The 19,704-nt window shown below is 38.7% G+C and overlaps 1 protein-coding gene across 3 annotated transcripts in view; it reads left to right on the top strand.

Annotated features, from left to right (window-relative positions):
- Positions 1-19,704, top strand: part of SMOC1 (SPARC related modular calcium binding 1) — a 128,720-nt gene that overhangs the window by 66,350 nt on the left and 42,666 nt on the right. For 2 of the 3 annotated variants that reach the window (XM_021540752.2, XM_021540753.2), the window contains exons 6-7: positions 14,260-14,349; positions 19,298-19,378. In XM_021540752.2, coding sequence (XP_021396427.1) covers positions 14,260-14,349; positions 19,298-19,378 — 171 coding nt within the window. The remainder of the gene's footprint in view (positions 1-14,259; positions 14,350-19,297; positions 19,379-19,704) is intronic. The other variant, XM_021540755.2, reaches the window with a different exon arrangement.

Consider the following 19,704-nt stretch of genomic DNA (forward strand, 5'->3'; position numbering starts at 1 on the left):
GTTTTCACCTTCTCCAGATCTTTCTGGATTCAACCCAGTACTATGTACTGAAACACAACTGTGCTGTTATACAAATCGAGCTTCAACTGCATATCCAGCCTCATAAACAGAGAAAATGTTTTGGTGTCTTTGGCAGTTATTGGAGAATACAGAAAAGAAAGAGAAATGCTGTGTGGCCTTCATCAGTAAGATGAAGTAAATGCAAGTTTACTGAGGCAGTATGAAGTCAAGTGATAGTTCTAGGTGGTGAACACCATCTTATGTTTAATTTCTTGCAGAACATTAGCAGGTAACAAGTCTACAGAGCTACCCAAACAATTCATCTGGATCCCTTATGTTTAGTGTATGTATTTAAATTTAAAAAAATATACTAATTTAGAAATCCAGATGGAGAGCTTTCATGCAAGTATCATTTTCTGAACTGTTTAACTTTTTAATGTAATGTTCCTAGACCAAGACTGATATGTTTTTCAGGTATTTTATGGGTAAAATATACACATGTGCTGAAAATGTGCACAAACAATTTGATGCTTGTGGATAGAGCTGGGTGTGTAGTGTAGCTCAGTGGAAAGTCAGACTGTACTATGCATATGTAATAAGTCTGCTTCCTGAAAGCAACCAATTTGCTGTATGTGTGTGCTACAGGAGGGATGCAAGTCCTTCCCATGTGCAAAAGCTTGATTTGTTCTGCCACACATTGATGGTGACAGTTTCTCAGTCTACCCTGTTAAAATCTGATAGAGTTAGGAAGCAATCTATGGGAGAAACATGAATATATTTCTGCTTTTCATGAAACTAGAATAAAGGTCAGTAGATTGAGAAGTTATGGGGTTAGTGTAAAAAAAAACAGTCCTGCAATAGCTCAAGTGAGCTGTGAGCAAAATTGCTGTAGATGGAATTTGTAGCACATTAAGATTTTGGTTAGCTCACATTTATATTTCCAAGCAAACTCTAGCAGTGGAATTGAAATTTTCTTCCCTATTATAAGAATAGTTCTGTAATAAATACTATTAACTTAATCAGTAGATGTGCCAGCTTGTAAATATTCAGAATTCTCTCTGGTTCCTATTGCTGTCTCTATCCTGTATATAATCTACAAAATTACTTACTAAGTTCCAGTTAAATGTAGCTGTAGAAAGCAAGTCAACTTCACAGGTATGGTAGACTGTAGTTTGCCAACATGACAGATTTTATTAGATAGCAAGAACCCAGCTTTTAAATGGGAATTGTGATCAATTTTTTGAGAACAGAGAAATGTAGTTTTGCAATTTTACAAGTGTATATTGGATAACTTTTCCAGAGCAGAGCAGTCTTCTGAAAAACACTTAGATATATTGCATGAAGCAAACAGATTTTTGAAGTATTAAAGTCTAGAAGTATGACTTCAATTTTGTTACATAAACAGTAGAACTAAAAACAATCCTTTTGGTTCCCCACATCGCTGCCTTGTCTGAAATTGTTTAGTTTTCGTCAAGACTTTTTTGTGGGCCTCAGAACATATGTATCAAATTTGAGACTGGAGAAAGTTTCATTGGCAAGTATAACAGAAGGTAAATTCTGTTTTAAAGTGTATTATGTTTGATACAATGCAAGAATTCTGCTTTCATCTATAAAGTAGCAGTCCCAATTGGTAGCTTAGTCTATATAATATGACTTAATAAAATTGTAGTTTACAAGTGTTATTATAGCAATCTACAGACAACTCCTGTCTATAATGTCTTAAGAGCAGCTGTTTTTAAATTATTAAGTCATGGTACTGAGCAAGCTGGTGAGTAAATCTAGTAAGTAGACTAACAATTGATTAAACAACATCTGTTAAGGTATTATTAACTGTTTATGTGCTATACATGGATTTCTGATGTCTGATCATTACAGCTTGCAGAGAAATGGAATAAATTTGGGGTCTGTCAGTTGGTTTTGTTGTTAAAATACTTTATGTAAGCTCAAAACCTTTTCTCTTTTTAAAGAGTTGTTGACATTCTTCTCATGCTTTATACAGTCTAGACATCTGAATGTTAGTGTTGTTTTCTTTCAAATCAGTGTAATGCACCAGGAAATGTGTTTTGTTGTGATGCAGGTGTTTGGTCAAGGGGCTGGAAATACGTTCCTTTCAACTCCTTTGCTCCATGAGCTCTATCAAAGTTTCTCTGTAAGAGAAATAAACTATGAAATTGTGATGGGAAATCTTGAATGCACGTAGATCATGTGTGCCCTTAAATAAGGTAGGGAAAAGCTGGAGAGACAACCCCAATGTTTTTTCAAGTTCCTGCAATAGTTCTAGGGGGATTAAAGATAGATCATTACTACAGACCTATGTGGAATAACAGCTTTCCTGTTGGTGCTCATCTGGGCTTTTGTTCTATGGTGACAGCAAGGAAGCTGTACAGAAAAATGCCCTGATAAAGGCTAAGGATAGGAGAAGACTTCCCCACAGACTGAATTTTTCTGGGCAGTGTCCATGTCTTTTATTACATGTTCCTATGCTCCACTTGATGCTCAGTTTCTGATGGGACCTTCAGGTGCTGCATCAAAGCAATTTGTATAAGGACTTGACTGGTTTCTTCTTGACTGTTCAGCTTCTCACAAATGTGCCATTAAATGAGATGATTCTTAATATCAGCTGTCTCTGGTTCATTTTGAGCAATACATTTGTAGATGTCTAGCAGTCTGTAACTTGAAGATTGACCTTCACCTTAAAATAAGACTATTTTAATGTTGAGAAAGTGTTGTCATGTATATGCTGTGTACACTGAGATGCTTTATTCTGTACATACCCATTTCCTTCTGAAACACATTAGATCCTTTGGAGGCCCTTCCAGCAGTACTGTTACCGTATCTGATTCCCTCTGTTCTTCATGCCCTCCCTCACAGAGAAGAACTATTCCTTTGGTTTTATAATCAAATAGAAAAGTTCCTTTAGACAATATTCAGATTCTGGGATGAAAATGCTGGGGCTATGTAGTTAGAGAGCAAAATTGTGCTCACTCACTAAAGCTCTGACACTCCTCTTTAGTCATCCAGGGAGGAAAAAAACCTGTGGAAACTAGCAGTGGAAAAACATATATTTCCCCCCCTCCTTTTTCTTCATTTTCACACATGCAGTACAGATATAACAGTGAGGTATCCATTCTCTTTGCCTGCAAGGAAATGAAAAGGCATATTGTAAGCCCAAGGCTAGTCTGGTTGTCAGCCAGGAATTAGTCCTCTAAAGGAGAAAGGGAGAGGGGCTGGCGAGAGAAGAAGCTGGAAATGAGGAGCTAGAAGGGGGAAAGTACACTCTGAGATAGGCTGGCTGCACATGGCTCGAGGTGGCAGGGGTCTTGTGCTTCCTCAGGACGCAGGTGTTGGGAGAAAGGAAGGCAGCTTATACACAGGCATGTGTCTGGGGGAGCAGGGTCAAAAATTTAGACTATTTACTTAATCCCTTGGAAAGGCTTTTTTCTCTCCTGTTTTCTTTTTGTGTTTAACAGACTGCTTTACAGGGGACACGTGTGGTAATTAACACATGCAGCTGTAGGGCTTCAGCCATATGTCTGAATTTCAAATGGCCATTGATCTGGCAAATTTCTGCTGTCTCCAACCCCCCACTTATAGGCCTTGAAGATGTGGGAGAATTTATAGAGTCTTTACCTTGAAGAGAGCTGGAAGGAGAGGAGTGAAAGGGAATGTGAGTGATATTGGGGAGAGAAGTAAGAAAGCGTGGTACTGCAACCACACCATTGCATGCCCCTCACCCCAGCTCACCATATTTTATATTATCATGTAGCTTCTGAAATGTTTCCAAAGCTAGGGATCTTGTTACTACTACATAAAGCTTGCATAACAATTGTTACATTTTTTTCCTTGATCAGAATCACAGCATTCTTGTGAGCATTTCAGATGTGCTCCCTTTTCCACAGCTGCAGATATCTGGGCTCTTGCACAGCCGAGAAGTGATAAGGTGGTAGTTGATTGTGGACTTTGAGAAGCCTTTCAGGAGAGGTAGTTGAGGAGGGGGTGTCTATTGGGCTGTGTGGAAACAGAGAATACTTCACATCAAAGCAGAGGCTTTGGAAAAAAAAAGTGATATATTGTAGGCAGAATAAAACCAGAGAGGTTAAACTAAACAATCAGAAGGTGGTTGTTCCTTTTGCCAGAAGTGATCGGGCAGCTGTTGACAATGCTATAGAGCTTTTTACAAACTTTGCTCAAAGTTTGGGGCAATGTCAAGTGTTAAAAATCTTGCTGTGAGATATGGTGCCTTAAGCAAAATATTTCTTTGTGTGGAAACTATTTTGCTCCCTGTTTTATTTCAAATGTCACTCAAGGCAGTGAGCCAAGTGGAAGATGGTTAAAAATTAAGATACTGTAGCTTAAAATTCTGCAGTATCTATAATACTTGTAGTGTTTACAGGGTGAGATTTAAAAGAGTTCTTCTACCAAGTACAAAGCTATAAAAACATTAAACATCTCTTCCTCTACTTCCCCTTCTTCAATTGATTTTTAAACATTCTCAGTGCTAGCTATTGCTGATTTCTTGATCTCATCACTCACTCTACAGTGTAAGTAGTACAGACAGTTTGGAGGTATTTCTGCTTTGGATAAAAAAAAGAAAAAGCAACCAACAAACATTCCTAACAGTTTGTAGTCCAGCTTTTGCTGACTGTGATTTACCCAGCCTCTATAATATTGGTAGTCTGTTTCTGTGTTGTGCCTCTTCTCTCCAGTTTCCTTATGAAGCTTAGTGCCAGGACTGTCTGTAGCAGCCATGCACTACATTGCCTCTTCTAACTCACCTCCCTTTTCTCAGTTTATTACTACAGACAGTACTCCTTCTTGGAACAAGATGGACTAACATCCCTTCTATGGATTGGCAATAGCTTTTCCAAATAATGTGGTTGTAGCCTATATTGATATGCACTTGGATGTAGTTTTCTAATTCTTTTTTATTCAGCTTATTTCCTTTCAATTGTTAATCTCTCTGAAGAATAAGGTTATTTCAATTCTTCCTCACATCTTCATTTCCTTGATCCTTTTCTGTAGAAAAAAAAAAAAGGAAGTGCTGGATTTACAACTGTATAATTGCTGGGTTGTATTTACCACAGCAAAGCTTTTCTATGCCATTTGACCTGTGAAGTTGTCTGCTGGTCAAAATGAGCCTTGGAGACTGCTTTGAAACTGCCTGCCATCCCTACAGCCAGCTGCCATTGGTACTTGATAAATATGCCACCATTTTTCAGCAAATGTATTAGGTAGTTATGATTTTTGGTAACAGGTAGATTTTGGTGCTATGTGTTATGACCATACCAAAAAAACGTTTAGTCCTGCTGATTCTTTTAGCTGTGTCTCCCTTTCCCATCAGGTGTGTCTCAGTAGGGGGGATGGCATTAGACCTTTGAAGGACAGCTTAAGTACACAGCTGAATGAAAAATATTCTTTGCTCCCATTGGGAGCCTCTTTCTGCAGCCTGTATGTGTTTTTTAGTTTTGAAGGCATTCCAATAGCCTTCCCAGGTGTTGTTGTAGCTGATTTTTTACACAGGGAAATTGTTGCTGGTTCATAAGGAGAAGAGCCACTTTCCATGGTGGTCTAGATTCATTTCTTTAGCTGTGCAGAACATTGCTAGCAGCTGTGAAACATCAGTCTGCAATGACAGGCAGGCTGAGGTCCTGTCTGAAAACTTACCAGATGACAGAAGCAGAGCCTGGAAGCTGAGTTGGGACTCTGAGCTTTGTTCTCCTTCTCCTTTCTCAGCAAGTAGTTGAACTAGAGCATTTTAAACATTCTTACATTGCTGGTGAGGATGGGCTCAAAACTTATCTGCTGCTAGATACTATGTTTTGAAATTATCTTAATTATTCATTATTCATTATTATTGTGAAATAAAGATACAAGTCACTATATGGCACTTACATGTAGCATTTCTAGGCAAGCTGTTCAGTGGGGCTAATGGACTCTAGTCCAAAGAGGGATTTTAGTGTTGTCCCTGCTGTTGCACAGCTTATTTCAGAAGATATATGAACAAAATAAAAGAATGAATTTTGAAATAATGGGATTGAGAATATGGTCATCTTTCAAGCTAAAAATACTGTATAGCTTATACAGTAATTAAAAAAAAAAATAGAATGTTTTGGTTTTTAACTCAGTAAAGTAACCAGAATAGCAGTTGGATAGAAAAATGCAGCAATACCAAGGAAATAGTCACTTCTTCCAAAGAACTGCAGTACTATACCTATGATGGAAGGGAGGAACTAAGCTCAAAGGGAGAAGGGCTTGAATCTGATATAGTGGAAATGGTAGATTAATAAAAATTACTTGTATCTTAGCAGCTCCCTCAAGAGCCTTTGAATGGATATGCAGGTCCTTTTATTTTTTTTTCCTTTTTTTTTTCTCCTTTTGGCAATTTGAGCCACTCTGGAAGTGGACTTAAGGTTTTTTGACTTAAATCAACACAATTAAAGTCACTGGCAGCCTAGTTGTCATTCTCTTCGAGACAATGACAGAAGTGGAGGCTTGGTTCTATAGGTCAGAGCTGATGACAAGAGCATGTATTTCTAAGTCATAGGATGATTTCTGTTTGCTTAAGGAATAAAACTGCTGCTGGGATTGTTACAGAAGGATGAGAATAATAAGCCTCAAAGTGGGGGAGGGCACAGTGAGGACAATGTCTTCACAGTTTGACAGTGATTCCACGTTGATCAAAAATAAAGCTTTTTGTGCAAATCTAAACTGAAGATGAACTCAAAAGTAACCTGACCTTTATTTCCTGCTTCACCTTTTTAACAGATAAGGTACAAATCTGGCCTTGGGCATTTATTTTTCCTATTACTTCCAAATCTTTGAAGAGACCTATTTTGCCTTTTGGGAAGGACTTTGGCTGTGAAGTCTGAAAACTGTAAAACTTCAATAAGGTAAATCTATGTGCAGTGACAGGTCTTCTCCATTTAAGTTTCCTTGCATTTGACCTCAGAAATGCTCTGATAACCAAACTAAAATCTGATTATATGCTTCTTTATCCCATATCTTATATACAAATTGCTTTTATAGAGAAGATAATCTCTGTGTTAGAATTTGGTGCAAAAATGAGCTGAGAATTCTGGCTCTAAACAACAGGACTGTGTACAGGTTCCTTATTCTGAGTTAAATCTGTACTCAGGCTACCTGTGGGGTACAGCTGCTTCTTGTCCAAAAGTCCAAGCCTGCAAAATTGGTTAAGACTGTGGTTTACTGTTTACAGTTTGGAGAGAAACTGGCTGCAAACCAAGAAATCTTATTTCACAGGTTTTGAGGTTTTGAATCCCTCACTTACTGCTCAGTAGAATGAAAGAGAGATCACACAAACTTGTGGCTCCCTGCTGTCCTCCTAAATTAGTTGATTGCGCTGTACTGGGGATTTTAGCTTGAGAAAGAGGAGAGCAGAGGGTGAGTCTCAAGTTTGAATTAGGTGAGTGCTCTTAAATAATGGCTTTAATAATCTTAAGGTAGCTTGTCTTCTGCTTGGAAGCATGCCCATACACTTCAGAAAAATGTTCTTTGGAATGCTACATTTCTGTGTGCTAAAACAACAACTTTTCCCACATAGTGAAGCAAATTCGCTAACAGCTCAGCTTAATTCTCTGATCTTTATAGCTGCTGCTTGTTCAAATAACATGTAGTGTCTCTGCTTTGACATCAAAATCCCTAGGAGTTTTGCCATCATAGTGGTAAAGTTTAATGGCTCAGTTTTCAGCTGCCTTGTCTTCCATGCAGCAGTATTAGGAAGATGTTTTTTTCTCCCCAGAAAGGTTTGCACAACTTTCAGAAGGGAGTCAGGTATTTTAAGTGGTAATTACCATAAGGGCTTGGTTCAACCTGCAAAGTTCAAATCTGAATCTGGATCTGAACTTTCCCCAAGGCAGGGGGTGGTTTTGGACATTGTATTGGTTTGACCTATTATAGTGCAAGCTCTAAAATGCAGGTCCAGATGTGGGCTGGGATTTTGTATCTTTCCAAGTATGAGACATTAAGGGTCACTTTTACATGACACATAATATGAAACTAGATCTTGTGTTGGGGAAGGTGTCTACAGCATTATGTTTGAAGGGTAATACCTTACTGTGTCTTAATTTTTCAAAACAAGCTGTTTAAAGGCTGCGAAGAATGATGGGTTAGAGGGGAGGTTTCTTTTGGCTAATTACTGTAGAACTGCCTTTAGAACTTAGGCAGTAAATAAGGACTTTGGGTTTTAGAGAGATTCTGTCGGAATCTCAAGATTCAATAGTTTTAAAGCCACTGAACCCTGGAGACTAGAGCATTGCTATTAATGAGTGGTGCTCCAGACTGCTTTTGACACGTTTGCTTTTGAAGGACCAGACCCAGGAAGAGGGAGCTCTTTGTTTGTGGTCAGAATAAACTCATTGTACACCCAGACAATTAACTCTTCAGTCAGCTTGCCAGCCTCTGTAAAGCACTCCACTCCCCTCTCTGTCTACCTCCAGTTCTATTCAGACACTTGAGCGCACCAGTGTTTTTTGTTTATTATTCTGAAAAAGTCCTTCACAAGAATAGTTGAGCAGATCAACATTGTCCTCCCAGCAGCATTTATCTCCGCCTGGCAGTGAGTGTGTCAATCAGGAATCAAAAAGCCAAACAGAGGAGGCTTTGAATTGTGTCACAGGGGTCAGAGTTACTTCCAGCTGTCTGTGCATGGGTTAGGCTTTCTTGCAGGGCGAAGAATTGTGCTGCCAAACAAACACTGAGTACATTGGACCACAAAGTCCTTGGGGCTTCAGTGGCTTTTTTTCATGTTGATGCACCTGCGAGGGAGATGTGAGGAGGAAGTGGGGGGAACTAATGCCTTCCAGACGGCACAAGGAAAGGCTCCTTATCCTCTCTGGTTGATATCTGGAATGCAGTGCTGAAGTAAAGGCTGCCCACATCCATATGGCATACGGAATAGTTGACGTAGGAAGAGAAAAATTACTGCAATGACATTGCAAGTCAACCTTTGCAGTCGGGAGCTCATTAAGCCCCACAGAGCACTTGGATGTTTAGCACTTAGTCATATTTTCCCCTTTTTAAGCAAAATTTTACTTCACGTGTCCATGTCCAAGTGTTTGGGGGTTGTTATATCCAAAGGCAGCACATTGCTGCTGTTTCTTAAAATTAAAGCAATAAAGAGTGAGAACATGGCTTTTGGTGAGTTTGTTTAAAAAGCTGGATTTTTTGTAACAGCTGTGGGATCTCCATGCATAGAAGTGGTTGGACTTGATGATCTTAGAGATCTTTTTCAATCTAAATTATTCTAGGACAGGAGTGTGAAAACTTGGCAGGGAAGTCTATCTGCACTGGTGTGTTTCTATTTCAGCTGCTTGCAAAAATTTACCTTGATTGGCCAGATTGAAAGAATTTTTTTTGCATGAATACTAACTTTCTGCATTTATATTGGCAATATATGTCTGTACATAAAAGTTGCATAGGCTATTAAATTAACTATGACTTGCTGAAATTGTTTCAATTAATGTAGAGAAGGACTGTGGTTAAGGCAACAATTTGCTCCTCCCCTGCAGTACTAGAAGGGACATGTATTTTTGTCTAAGACCCCATGTAGTGTAAACACAAAACACAAGTTTTGTTGTCTTTTTTCTTTTTCCTTTTTAAATACTTAAAATACCCTGGATCTGGGGGTAATACATAGAAAAGTCAAAGTCAAAACTGCATCTTCAAGATTAAGGAGCTGCATGGATACAAGGAGCCTAATTGACCTGGCAGCTCTTTCTTTGTCTGACCAGAGTTATTGAAGCTGCAGGAATGAGTATGTATTACTTGCGTCCCTCAGAAGTACTGGAGCCTAGGACAGCTCTTCTCTCTTGCTGTTGGCTTGTCAGGTTTGCTTAAAGGTGGACTTTGCTGCATAAAACTGGACCTGCTAAGTGTTCACTCATTGTCCTGGCTCTCTGTGCTCTAAGTTGTCTATTTAGCTTCAGCTGTGCTCTCTAATGACTCAGCCAAAACCAGATGATGGTAAGTGAAGAAACCACTTGACACTGGAAGAAGGCTGCCTCTTCCCAGAGCAGAGCTATACACTTAAAATTGTCATCTGCTTATTCTATCAGTCTGAGTCAAGTCTATGAACAAGTCTATGATGTTCAAGCTATAAACTTTCAAAGAATATTAGATTTTGTATATAGCCTGAATGATTGACTCCATAAACACCTGTGTGCTTCAAAATGGGAGAAATGTTTGCAGATTGCCTCATGTATTCCAGTCAGAGCACATTAGCCCTCCCACATCACATCTCCTACATAGGAAAAATATACTCACTCCACAAGTCATCTGAATACTTGCATTGTCACATTAGCAGACCAAGACTGTGTGCTTCCCCAGCAACATCAACCTTCAGTACATCACTTTTATCTCCTGACTTTTCCCATTTCTACAGCTTCCATTAGGTGGCTTGAGTCAGGAATAGTAATTCACAGCAGCAGGCAGTTACTTCCCATATTCCCATAGTAATAATGCTTTTTTATGTCAAGGAGTTTACTTTTCTCCAGACGTAATTCAAGTTGCTCATGGCCTTAGTGCAGGTCATTCAAAGTAAAATGATCACTTTAACAGGTGTTCTTTGGATGGATTGGATCTCTTTCTCCCTCAACCCCACTGTAAACTACAGTCATTGCAGATGTGGTGCTTGCTAGGTGTTTTGCAAGGATAAGACATGGGGAAGGGTATCCTAGTGAGAGGATGAAGAGTTCTTGCCCAGCAGTAGTAGAAGATCAGGATGTGCAAGTAATTATCCCTGTTTCAAGTCAGTGTCAGTCAAGTGCAATAAAAACTGTTCTTGCTTGTGAGCTTCTGACAGTAGTAGAGGAATTCTGGAATTCTGGTTTATATCCAAGGTACCTTAATGTGAAAATGGCTTGGGGAATCTCATTTAGACCTGCCTGTTTCACTCTTGTCCTGTAGCAAGATAAAAAGACCATTTTAAGTTGACAGCAACTGAGCCAGAAAAATCTGCTTAACTTTTGCAAGTGTACCCTAGGAAAAGGACACTGGAGGAGTTTTATACCTTTAAAATGTCCCGTGAGGAGGTATTCTACTGAGTGATACTGTCTGTAGACACTGCTCTTGGAAAAGGAAAGTGGGTATTCATGCTGGGTTGTAAAACCAGAATTATGCCAGTGAACTCCTCCTCAAGGCTCTGAAAATATTCTGCAACCAAGGGATGTGGTTCTGAATTACATGAGTTCCTGATCTGAAAGCATTGCTATCTAGAGGGATTAGGAAGTAACACTTGATCTCTCTAATCTCTGTGACATGCTGTGTATAAGGAACTATTGCAGTGGCATGCCTCTTTTGAAAGTGTGGAATTTAACAGCTCTTTGAAGAAAGAAGAGACTGTACCCAGTGAACGTACTTCATTACCTTTGTACCCAAAGTAACAGTATTATGGACTTCCAATATGGTATCACAGGAGACCTTAGACCTCTGGAATAGTTCAGAGTTTTGTTCTATATTGAAATATTCATTTAAGGAATACAAAATGGTTTTTCAAAACTTTCAGGTATGTAAAATAGAACTTATGCCTTGTTTGTGAGGAGCAAACAGGCCAGTGGAACAAATATTCAGTGTGACAAATGGAGTATTGAGCGAGAGGAAAAATCAAATAAGAGTAGGCAAGTACTAGAGTGGATTTTCTGCTGAAAGGGAACAGCAGTGAAACTTGACATAAGCTAATTTGGAACACTGAGACTTGCTGAGAATTATCCAGTTTAAGAAAAAAAAAAAATTGGTAGTTTTAGAATAAGAAGCTGGCAGCTGGGAAGTGAGCATGGTGTTTTTAATGAAGTGCAATTTTTGTCTTTTATGTGATTATTTCATGACCTTTAAAAAGAATCAGAAATATCCCTGGCTTTTGATTTTTGAAATATGGTGAATGTAATTACAGGGTTCTTGTCTATTGCATTTTTTTCTTGTATGTGTTATGAAAGAACTGTAGAACTGTACTTGCTTGAATAACAGGGGAGTAATTATACTTCTCTCTATTTGCAAAACTCTTAATACTGTGCTGGGTGCTGCTACAATGTGGACTTAGTGACAATTTGGCTTTAGTAATCCAGTAAGGAAATGATTGTGTAATCCATTGAGCCATTTTACTGAGATTATCCTAAACAATAGCTTTGAACTAAAGGGTTTGTTTAATGCTCTCCAGTAGCTTGATGGCTAACTTCATACAGAGGCTGCTGCAAAATTTTCTTTAAGAAGAATGTATTTGACAAATTGTAATTGCTGCTGTGTTCCTTGCACATACATGAACGTGAAGGAATCCCCCTGAACCTGAAACATCCTGTGTTCTGCCAAATTTCAAATAATCATTTGGATTAAATGATGTGGCTCAGATCCACTTCTAATTTTCCCCTATTGTTAGCTTCCAGGTTGCTGCTTTAAATCTGAAAAGCAATTCTGTAATTACTTGGTGCAGAAGCAGTCATGAGAGCAATCAGTACTTATTATTGTGCTGGTCTTTTTTAAACACCAGGTCTTTTCCTATTTTGTATAACTTGAGAATTATTCACTTTTCTAGTAGTTCTATGAGTGTTTTCAGCAGTTTGGGGTTGGTTTCTCAATCTTTAAAGCCAGTCATGCTAATTAGATTGTGTTCACTGCTTTGTTACAGTGTAAAGTGCCATCCTAAATAAATAACAAGCCATAGCTGTGGCTCTTGGAGCCTTGCAAAAGCAGAGCAACCTACTCTAACATAAAAAGTGAAGATCAGCTATTTACTTCTATCTGAAGAGCCTTTAAAGGGAAAACCTTTCTCCTTGTAATTTAAGAAATATTCAGGATTTTTTTCCAAATCAGTTGCTCAAACTTTAAAAAAAAATAAATACAGCTTATCCAGGTTACTGGTAATGCCCAATAACAGAAAAGCTCAGAACAAGAGCTGACTGAGGAATGGTAAGTATTTTTTTCTTCTAAGTATTTTCTGTTACACTTGCAGTTTAGCATAAAACCAAATACAGTGATGAAGAGGAACATGACAAAAGGATGTCTCTCTCATTTCTGTCAATGTTCTTTACTTCAGTGGATCTCTGAGGTTGAAATGGAATTATCAGCATGTTTTTGCTTTCTGTGAACTAGACTACTTTGTGTGTGGAAATGCATAAAATAAATTAACTGTGGAAGAGGTGTTCAAGCTTTTCCTCACTTAAAACTGCAAATACAGGTATGGGTGGAAAAAGTCTACAAGTTTCTGTTTTCCATCTCTGCCCTTGCCTTCCTCTTCCAATGGTCTCTTATTTTGTAAATGAAGCTGATATAAGAGAAGGCTAAGGGCAGTTATTGCTTCCTTTAGGAAGGAATGTCCCATGTACATTTCCTCAAGAGTGTTTGCCCCGTGCATCTGATAGTCATGGAGACAAAGGCAAGCCTGGCTTTTCTGGCATGGACAACTCCCTTCACAGATTTTCACAACTTTACATTTTTAGGTTACTGCCCACTTTGCTGCCTAGTGTCATTCTTGCCAATAATACATGCAAAGAATAGTTACTAGAAATTGAAGGTTTAAGTCACTATATTTCAAGTAGGAAAAAAAGCCCAATTCTAGGTGTAGTAGGCTGACCCTGGCCAGATGCTAGGCACCCACCAAAGCTGCTCTCTCACTTTGCTCTGGAACTGGATAGGGGAGAAAATGTATCAAAAGTTCATGAGCCAAGGTCCAGGAGAGATCATTCACCAAATACTGTCATGGGCAAAACATGACCTAAACCTAATGTAAGAGAAACTGTTGTCCCACAATTTTCCATTGGAAGACATTGCCACCACATTGCAATTAGAGAACACTTTGATGCAGTCATTGGAAATAAAAAAGATTTGCTATTGACCATCCCGTTCTAACAGCTCTGCAGTAAATGCTGGTGCCAGTTCTATACAGGTAAGTTTCAGAAGAAGAATTTTTCTTTTGAGCAAAAGGAGTGAGGAGAAAGAGGCAATCCTATTGCTTTGCTGTCTCAGGAAATGGCCTGTGTAAAACTAAACTGACCTGAAACTAAAAAGGCAATTAATGCCTTCTGGGGAGACTACCAGATGATAAACACCTGTGGTTTGAGGAGGGAGGGGGGAGGCTTTTTAAGTGTACCAAAAGGGCTTAATGCATATTTTATGTAAAATGTTACTGCTTTTAGCATAAAATTATTTTTTTCTGTCTGTCTTCTCTCTCTTCCGGACTTGGCCGGGCCATGTACAAATCCCAATCATTCAACAGTACTGGAGAGTAGATAGTATTTACCTCAATAATGGTAGTTTCTTTTCGATTCTTTCTAACCCTCAATTCAGATGATGGTTCGAAGCCAACGCCTACCATGGAAACCCAGCCTATTTTCGATGGAGAAGGTAAGAACATCCCTTAAAATAACCACAAAAAAAACTACTTCCCTTTCCCTTTTCTTTAGGATTTATGGTTCAAATGCTTTCTATATCCTGCAAAGCAGACAAGCCAGTGAATCTCATTAAGTTATCCAAATTTTAGAGTGCCCCTGGGACCTCAGGCATTTTCCCTCTTGCATCCTCCCCACTTTTCTGGAATCCAGCAATAACACCAGTTGATCAGACTCCTGGTGTAATCTTGGAGGAAAAGTGTGTCCCAGCAAGTAAAAAAAAGAAAATGTTCATCAAATCAGAAGTGGCCACTTCCTTTAGACTGGTCTTACCCCCTTACTATCTCCACTTCCTTACTATCTCCACTCTGGTGATACTAATACTGGGAATTTCATGACCTCTGCAACATGTTACAGCTTCACAAAAGGAAGGGTAATGCTAAACCGCAGCTTGTGCATGTTGACTTGGAATAAAATTGCTGGGAGGTTTCTTTATTTAGCAAATGCTTTCATTGACGCACATATTATTTAGGCAAATTAAGTCATTGTCCTGGGCCCACTTAATTCATGGCCCACCCAGGCAGTTTCCTTCTCAAATAGGCAATCTTGCAATTGTATTATTTTGGAGAGGGAATATCGGACCTTAGTCTACTGGAAGCTTTCAAACAAGGATAAAATGGCTGTCATCACAGAGGGTTCAAGCCTTTTACACACACAAATATAAATATAAATATAAATATAAATATAAATATAAATATAAATATAAATATAAATACTAGTGGGAGTAGTGCTCCTTTAGTAGTGAATGGCCTTAACAGCAGCTGCTTATATCTTGTATATTGCTTGGAAGCAGTGCCTGTTTTCTACAGGTTTAAACCCACCACCTTTATAGTGAAGCGGTGGGCTGATGTGTGACCCACTCTGTGACCCATCTGAAACTGTAGACCATAAGGCAGTGAGGCACAGCCTGCTCATTTTTATAGGGGACTGCTGTACTTCATGCATTTTTTAAGCTGGATCAAAGGCAGAAATGGAGACTACTGAGCAAGAGTAGGAGGTACTTTTCTATTGATATTTCCTGCTTTCTTGTAGAAATGCGTGCTGTGGTGGGGTTTTATTGCTGCTAAAGTGAACGTATTTAATGGCGAGATGCTGTAGTTCTATCACTTTGTATTTAGTGATCGTAGATTTGTGGCAATCTTCTTGTGAGCTTTAAGAAACAGCAAAGCTCTCAGATTAAAAACACTCTCAAATAAACAAAGAGCCATGCTGGCTCTCTCATTTATATCAAAAGAGGATTCCTTCTGGCAGTAAGTTGATATGGTATTAAATTACTATTGGCAATAACAAACTTCTGACCTTTAAGTTTTCCTCTGAGAGGGTACCCATAGATATATAAAAGAAAGAATGTGCTAATAGAATGCATGAATGAGATAATGTGGTTAATACAGCCCATTCAGAAGCTCCTTCCAGGAGAGTTTCAACATTTTGGTCATTCAAATAGAACTGGACAAAGTCCTTGAAGTGGTGTAGTGAACACACCTTTTCTGGTTCTTCTGGTGACAGGCAGAATCTGAAAAAAAAGTGTTATTCTGCCTTCCATGAAAAAGATTTTCAATCAAAAACCTTCGCATTGATTTGTAGGTGAACTCCAGTCTGATAAATGGGCTTGGACTGAATGATGAAAGATTGACTCTCAAAAACATTGCAATATATTATTCAAGACCTTGTCTCCAAGACTTTGAGAGAGCATGACTGGTGCAATGGCCTCCTGTTGTATTAGCAGAGTCCCTTACGACTCTTGAGAACAGGCAGACAGGCAGGTTAATCAGCCTATGCACTGATGAATAACCTCTTCTATGATTGTCACTCTTCATTTTGTCATCTCTATCAGTAAAATAGGACTAAGTAGATTTCAGTGGTGGCTGTAAGATTAAACAATTAATGGTGTGATTCTTGGAGTGTCCTGTGCAGCACTAGGAGCTGGACTTCAGTGATTCTTGCAGGTCCCTTCCAGTTCAGGATATTCTGTAACTCTAAAGTCCTGAGCAACCTGGTCTGTTCTTGAAGCTGACCCTGTCTGGAGCAGAAGCTTGGCCCAGACACCTCAGGATGTCATCCTGAACAATCCCTTGATCCTATCTGAGCAAACATACTGTGATACTTCACTAGAAGACTCTCCCAGTGTCTTGGGCAGGTCTTCCTGAGGAGTGGCTTGTACTTGGTGTCTGACACAAATGACAGAAAAGACCAAAACAGTTATCCATTCACCTGGCAGGTCTGAAATCTTCATAGATGTTCAAAGGCAGTAAAGTTCATATCCCATTCCACTTCACTGAATTTGAGAACTGATGGGTTCCTGTAAACCTATATATTCAAAGTCAGGCAGCCAGGGTGGAGCTGGTATCAACATGAATGGATGATAACAATGTAGATTTTTTTTTCATGTTTTGCCTTTGGTTGCCTACCTTCCATACACAAGAGGCTGACTTTTTCAAAGGGTATTACATACACTCAGCTGCCCCTGAAATATGTGATACCTCTTGGACTTCAGCAACTCTAAGATGAAGATTCACCTTTCCCATGTTTTCGTCTACATTAGAAGATAATGGAAATTCACATTTCATGCATAAGTTCCCCTCCCACTCCCTACCATCTTCCCTGAGGGCATAACAGAGCAGTGCCAGAGATAATGTAAATCAGATAACTTAAACTCTCCCATCCAAGGTTTGAATCATAACACAGCCATCTCTCTAAAAATTATTTCATATTATTATAATGCATATCTTAGAGATGTTTATAGTGAATCTGTTTTTAGGGAAATATTCTCCTCTGCTGAGGAGTGTCTTTTTAATGTCCTTGGTATAGTTTTGAAGTGTTATATTTCTTCCTGCACTTCTAGGCTCTGTTATTTTGTTTTCGCCATCTATTTAATTTCCATGTGCAAAGTGTAATAATTTCCTAAATATCTTCTTTACACATCTCTTCGTTTTGGTAAACTTCACCTCTTAATTCAGTGGGAATCTACTCTTTGCACAGATCTGTTGTTCAGAGGTGCCTATAATCCAAAAAGATGTCCAGGTTACCTGGATTAAAAATACATTTTTATGGTAGATTCCAAGGAACTAATTTTCTTTTCTTTCTCTTTCTTCACAAAATTCCTTTTTTTGCACCTTTCAAACTCACTGAAAGAAATACACCATTGTATTTCTAAAGGCCTTCATCATTCTTCAGCATCTATTGACTTTGATTGTCCCTCTTTTTTCAGCTGTAGACATATCTGGGTCCATATGGTGCAGATTCAGAGCTAAATTTCATCCCAGATCTAGGAGTTTAGCCCCTTTTGGGGAGAACTACCTCAAATTAAACATTGGGTAAGAGCTAGGAAGAGGAGAAGCACACAAGTAGAAATAGTCCATAAACCAAAGCATATAGCTATATGTATTTATAGAAGCATATGATGGCTGAATGTTGATAAAACAGTGTAGTGAATCTGGCAGATGAGGCAATTTTTTGTATTCCAGCAGCAGTAAAAGTTTGTTTAACAGTGTTCAACCTATACTTCCTTATGAAAAGAATGCCCTGAACACATTACTATGATGCCTTCAATCAATGTGGCTGAAAATATTTAGGAAGGAGAAATTAATTTTCCTTTTTTTTCATGTTCTTGTAATTTATAATCAGTTTCTCTTTACTCAGCCAGCTTCTCCTTTGCTGAGCAGATCCATGTAAATGTCAACAAGGGAACAGGAAAACTCATGTGAAAAGTTCTTAGAAGAACTTAAGAAAAACCTCAGGATGTACTACTCAGGTTGTGTTCTTGTGGAAACTGACATTTTTTTCAGAAACTATCAGTCCTGAAAATGTCACATGAGGTGCTCCAGCCCATGGTAGCAAATACTGTTTTGCTCAGTTCTAATCAAATGCTGAGGTTATGTCATTTCTGTGGCTTAGGGCAGGTTCAGATATGTTTTGAAGTTGACTATAGCACCTCAGAGAAGGTGCTCTAAGCACTTTTTTCCCCACAAATTTATGTTTGGATGTCTTGGTTAGTGCATCAGACATGCTTTTCTAACCAGAACTTATTTCTTTAACAGACTTCCTTTCAAGTCTTTCCAGAAATATCTTCATGTCTCTGCCTATTTATTTTGAATTTTGTTGATGCTTCTTTTAGCCAGACCTTCTTGGGCTGTTAAAACAAAATTTAAGGCCTGGATTGACTGTTTAAAATCTGAATTTCTGGGGGAAACAGCATATATTATAGCACCCAATGCAATATTTGTGAGCTCTTAGTCTTGAGGAAAAAGACTTTTTGAGAATTTAGGAAGTGGGGATTAGAGGGAGGAAAAAAAAAGTTCTGCCAGCAGAGATATACTTTCTGAAATAGGAAGGTAATGAGAGAACCTTATGGAAGATTTAGAAATGGGGGTTCATAAGAGCTGGAAGACCTCACCAGGGGATTAACCTGGCTGTACCAAGATGAAAGATCAATTATGGCATGTTGTAGCTGACATCTTGTTTTCTATGAAGAGAGACTGAGAGGGTTGAGGTTCAGAAGACACCTTCTAGCACCTTCCAGTCCCTGAAGCCAGCCTACAAGAGAGCTGGAGAGGGACTTTTTACAAAAGCATGTAGTGACAGGATAAGGGAAGAGCTTTGCACTGAAGAGAGTAGGTTTGGGTTAGGTATGAGGAAAAAATTCTTTACTGGAGTGGTCAGGCACTGGACAGGTTGCCCTGAGAAGCTGTGATTGCCTCGTCATTGGACATGTTCAAGACTAGGTTGGATGGAGCTTAGAGCAACCTGGTCTAGTGGAAGCTGTCCCTACCCATAGCAGGGGGGTTGGAATAAGATGTTCTTTAAGGTCCCTTCCAATCCAAACCATGGTATGATTCTGAGTAACTATATGTGTCTTTTTACTAGTTGCTGCAGCTTCTTTAAGGCTGTTATTTTTATTCTTTCAGAAATCACAGCACCCACCCTTTGGATTAAGCACTTGGTCATCAAAGATTCCAAAATGAACAACTCAAATATAAGGAATTCAGGTAACATTTCATCTGAAAAAAAATATTATTTTAACTGTAGCTCCTCACCATCTGTTCTTGTTTCGTTCTTTCTTCATAGGGTTTCATTCTTTCTGCTAGGGTTATTTGCAGCCCAGGCTATAAAGTAATTTCAGATAAGGTCCTTTTTTGTGGCTAAAGGACCATAATCAATGTGTTTGATTATCATGATAGTCCTTTGATTATCATAATAAAAGGATGTTTGTTTCCACAAACCATAACTGAGGAATCTCTTAATTTCTTAATCTGTTAATTCATTTTAGTAATCTGTCACCTTTATCCTGTTTGCTGTTCAGCATGGATATATG

This window comes from Lonchura striata, chromosome 6 (assembly GCF_046129695.1).
Source record: "Lonchura striata isolate bLonStr1 chromosome 6, bLonStr1.mat, whole genome shotgun sequence".
Classification (NCBI taxonomy): domain Eukaryota; kingdom Metazoa; phylum Chordata; class Aves; order Passeriformes; family Estrildidae; genus Lonchura; species Lonchura striata.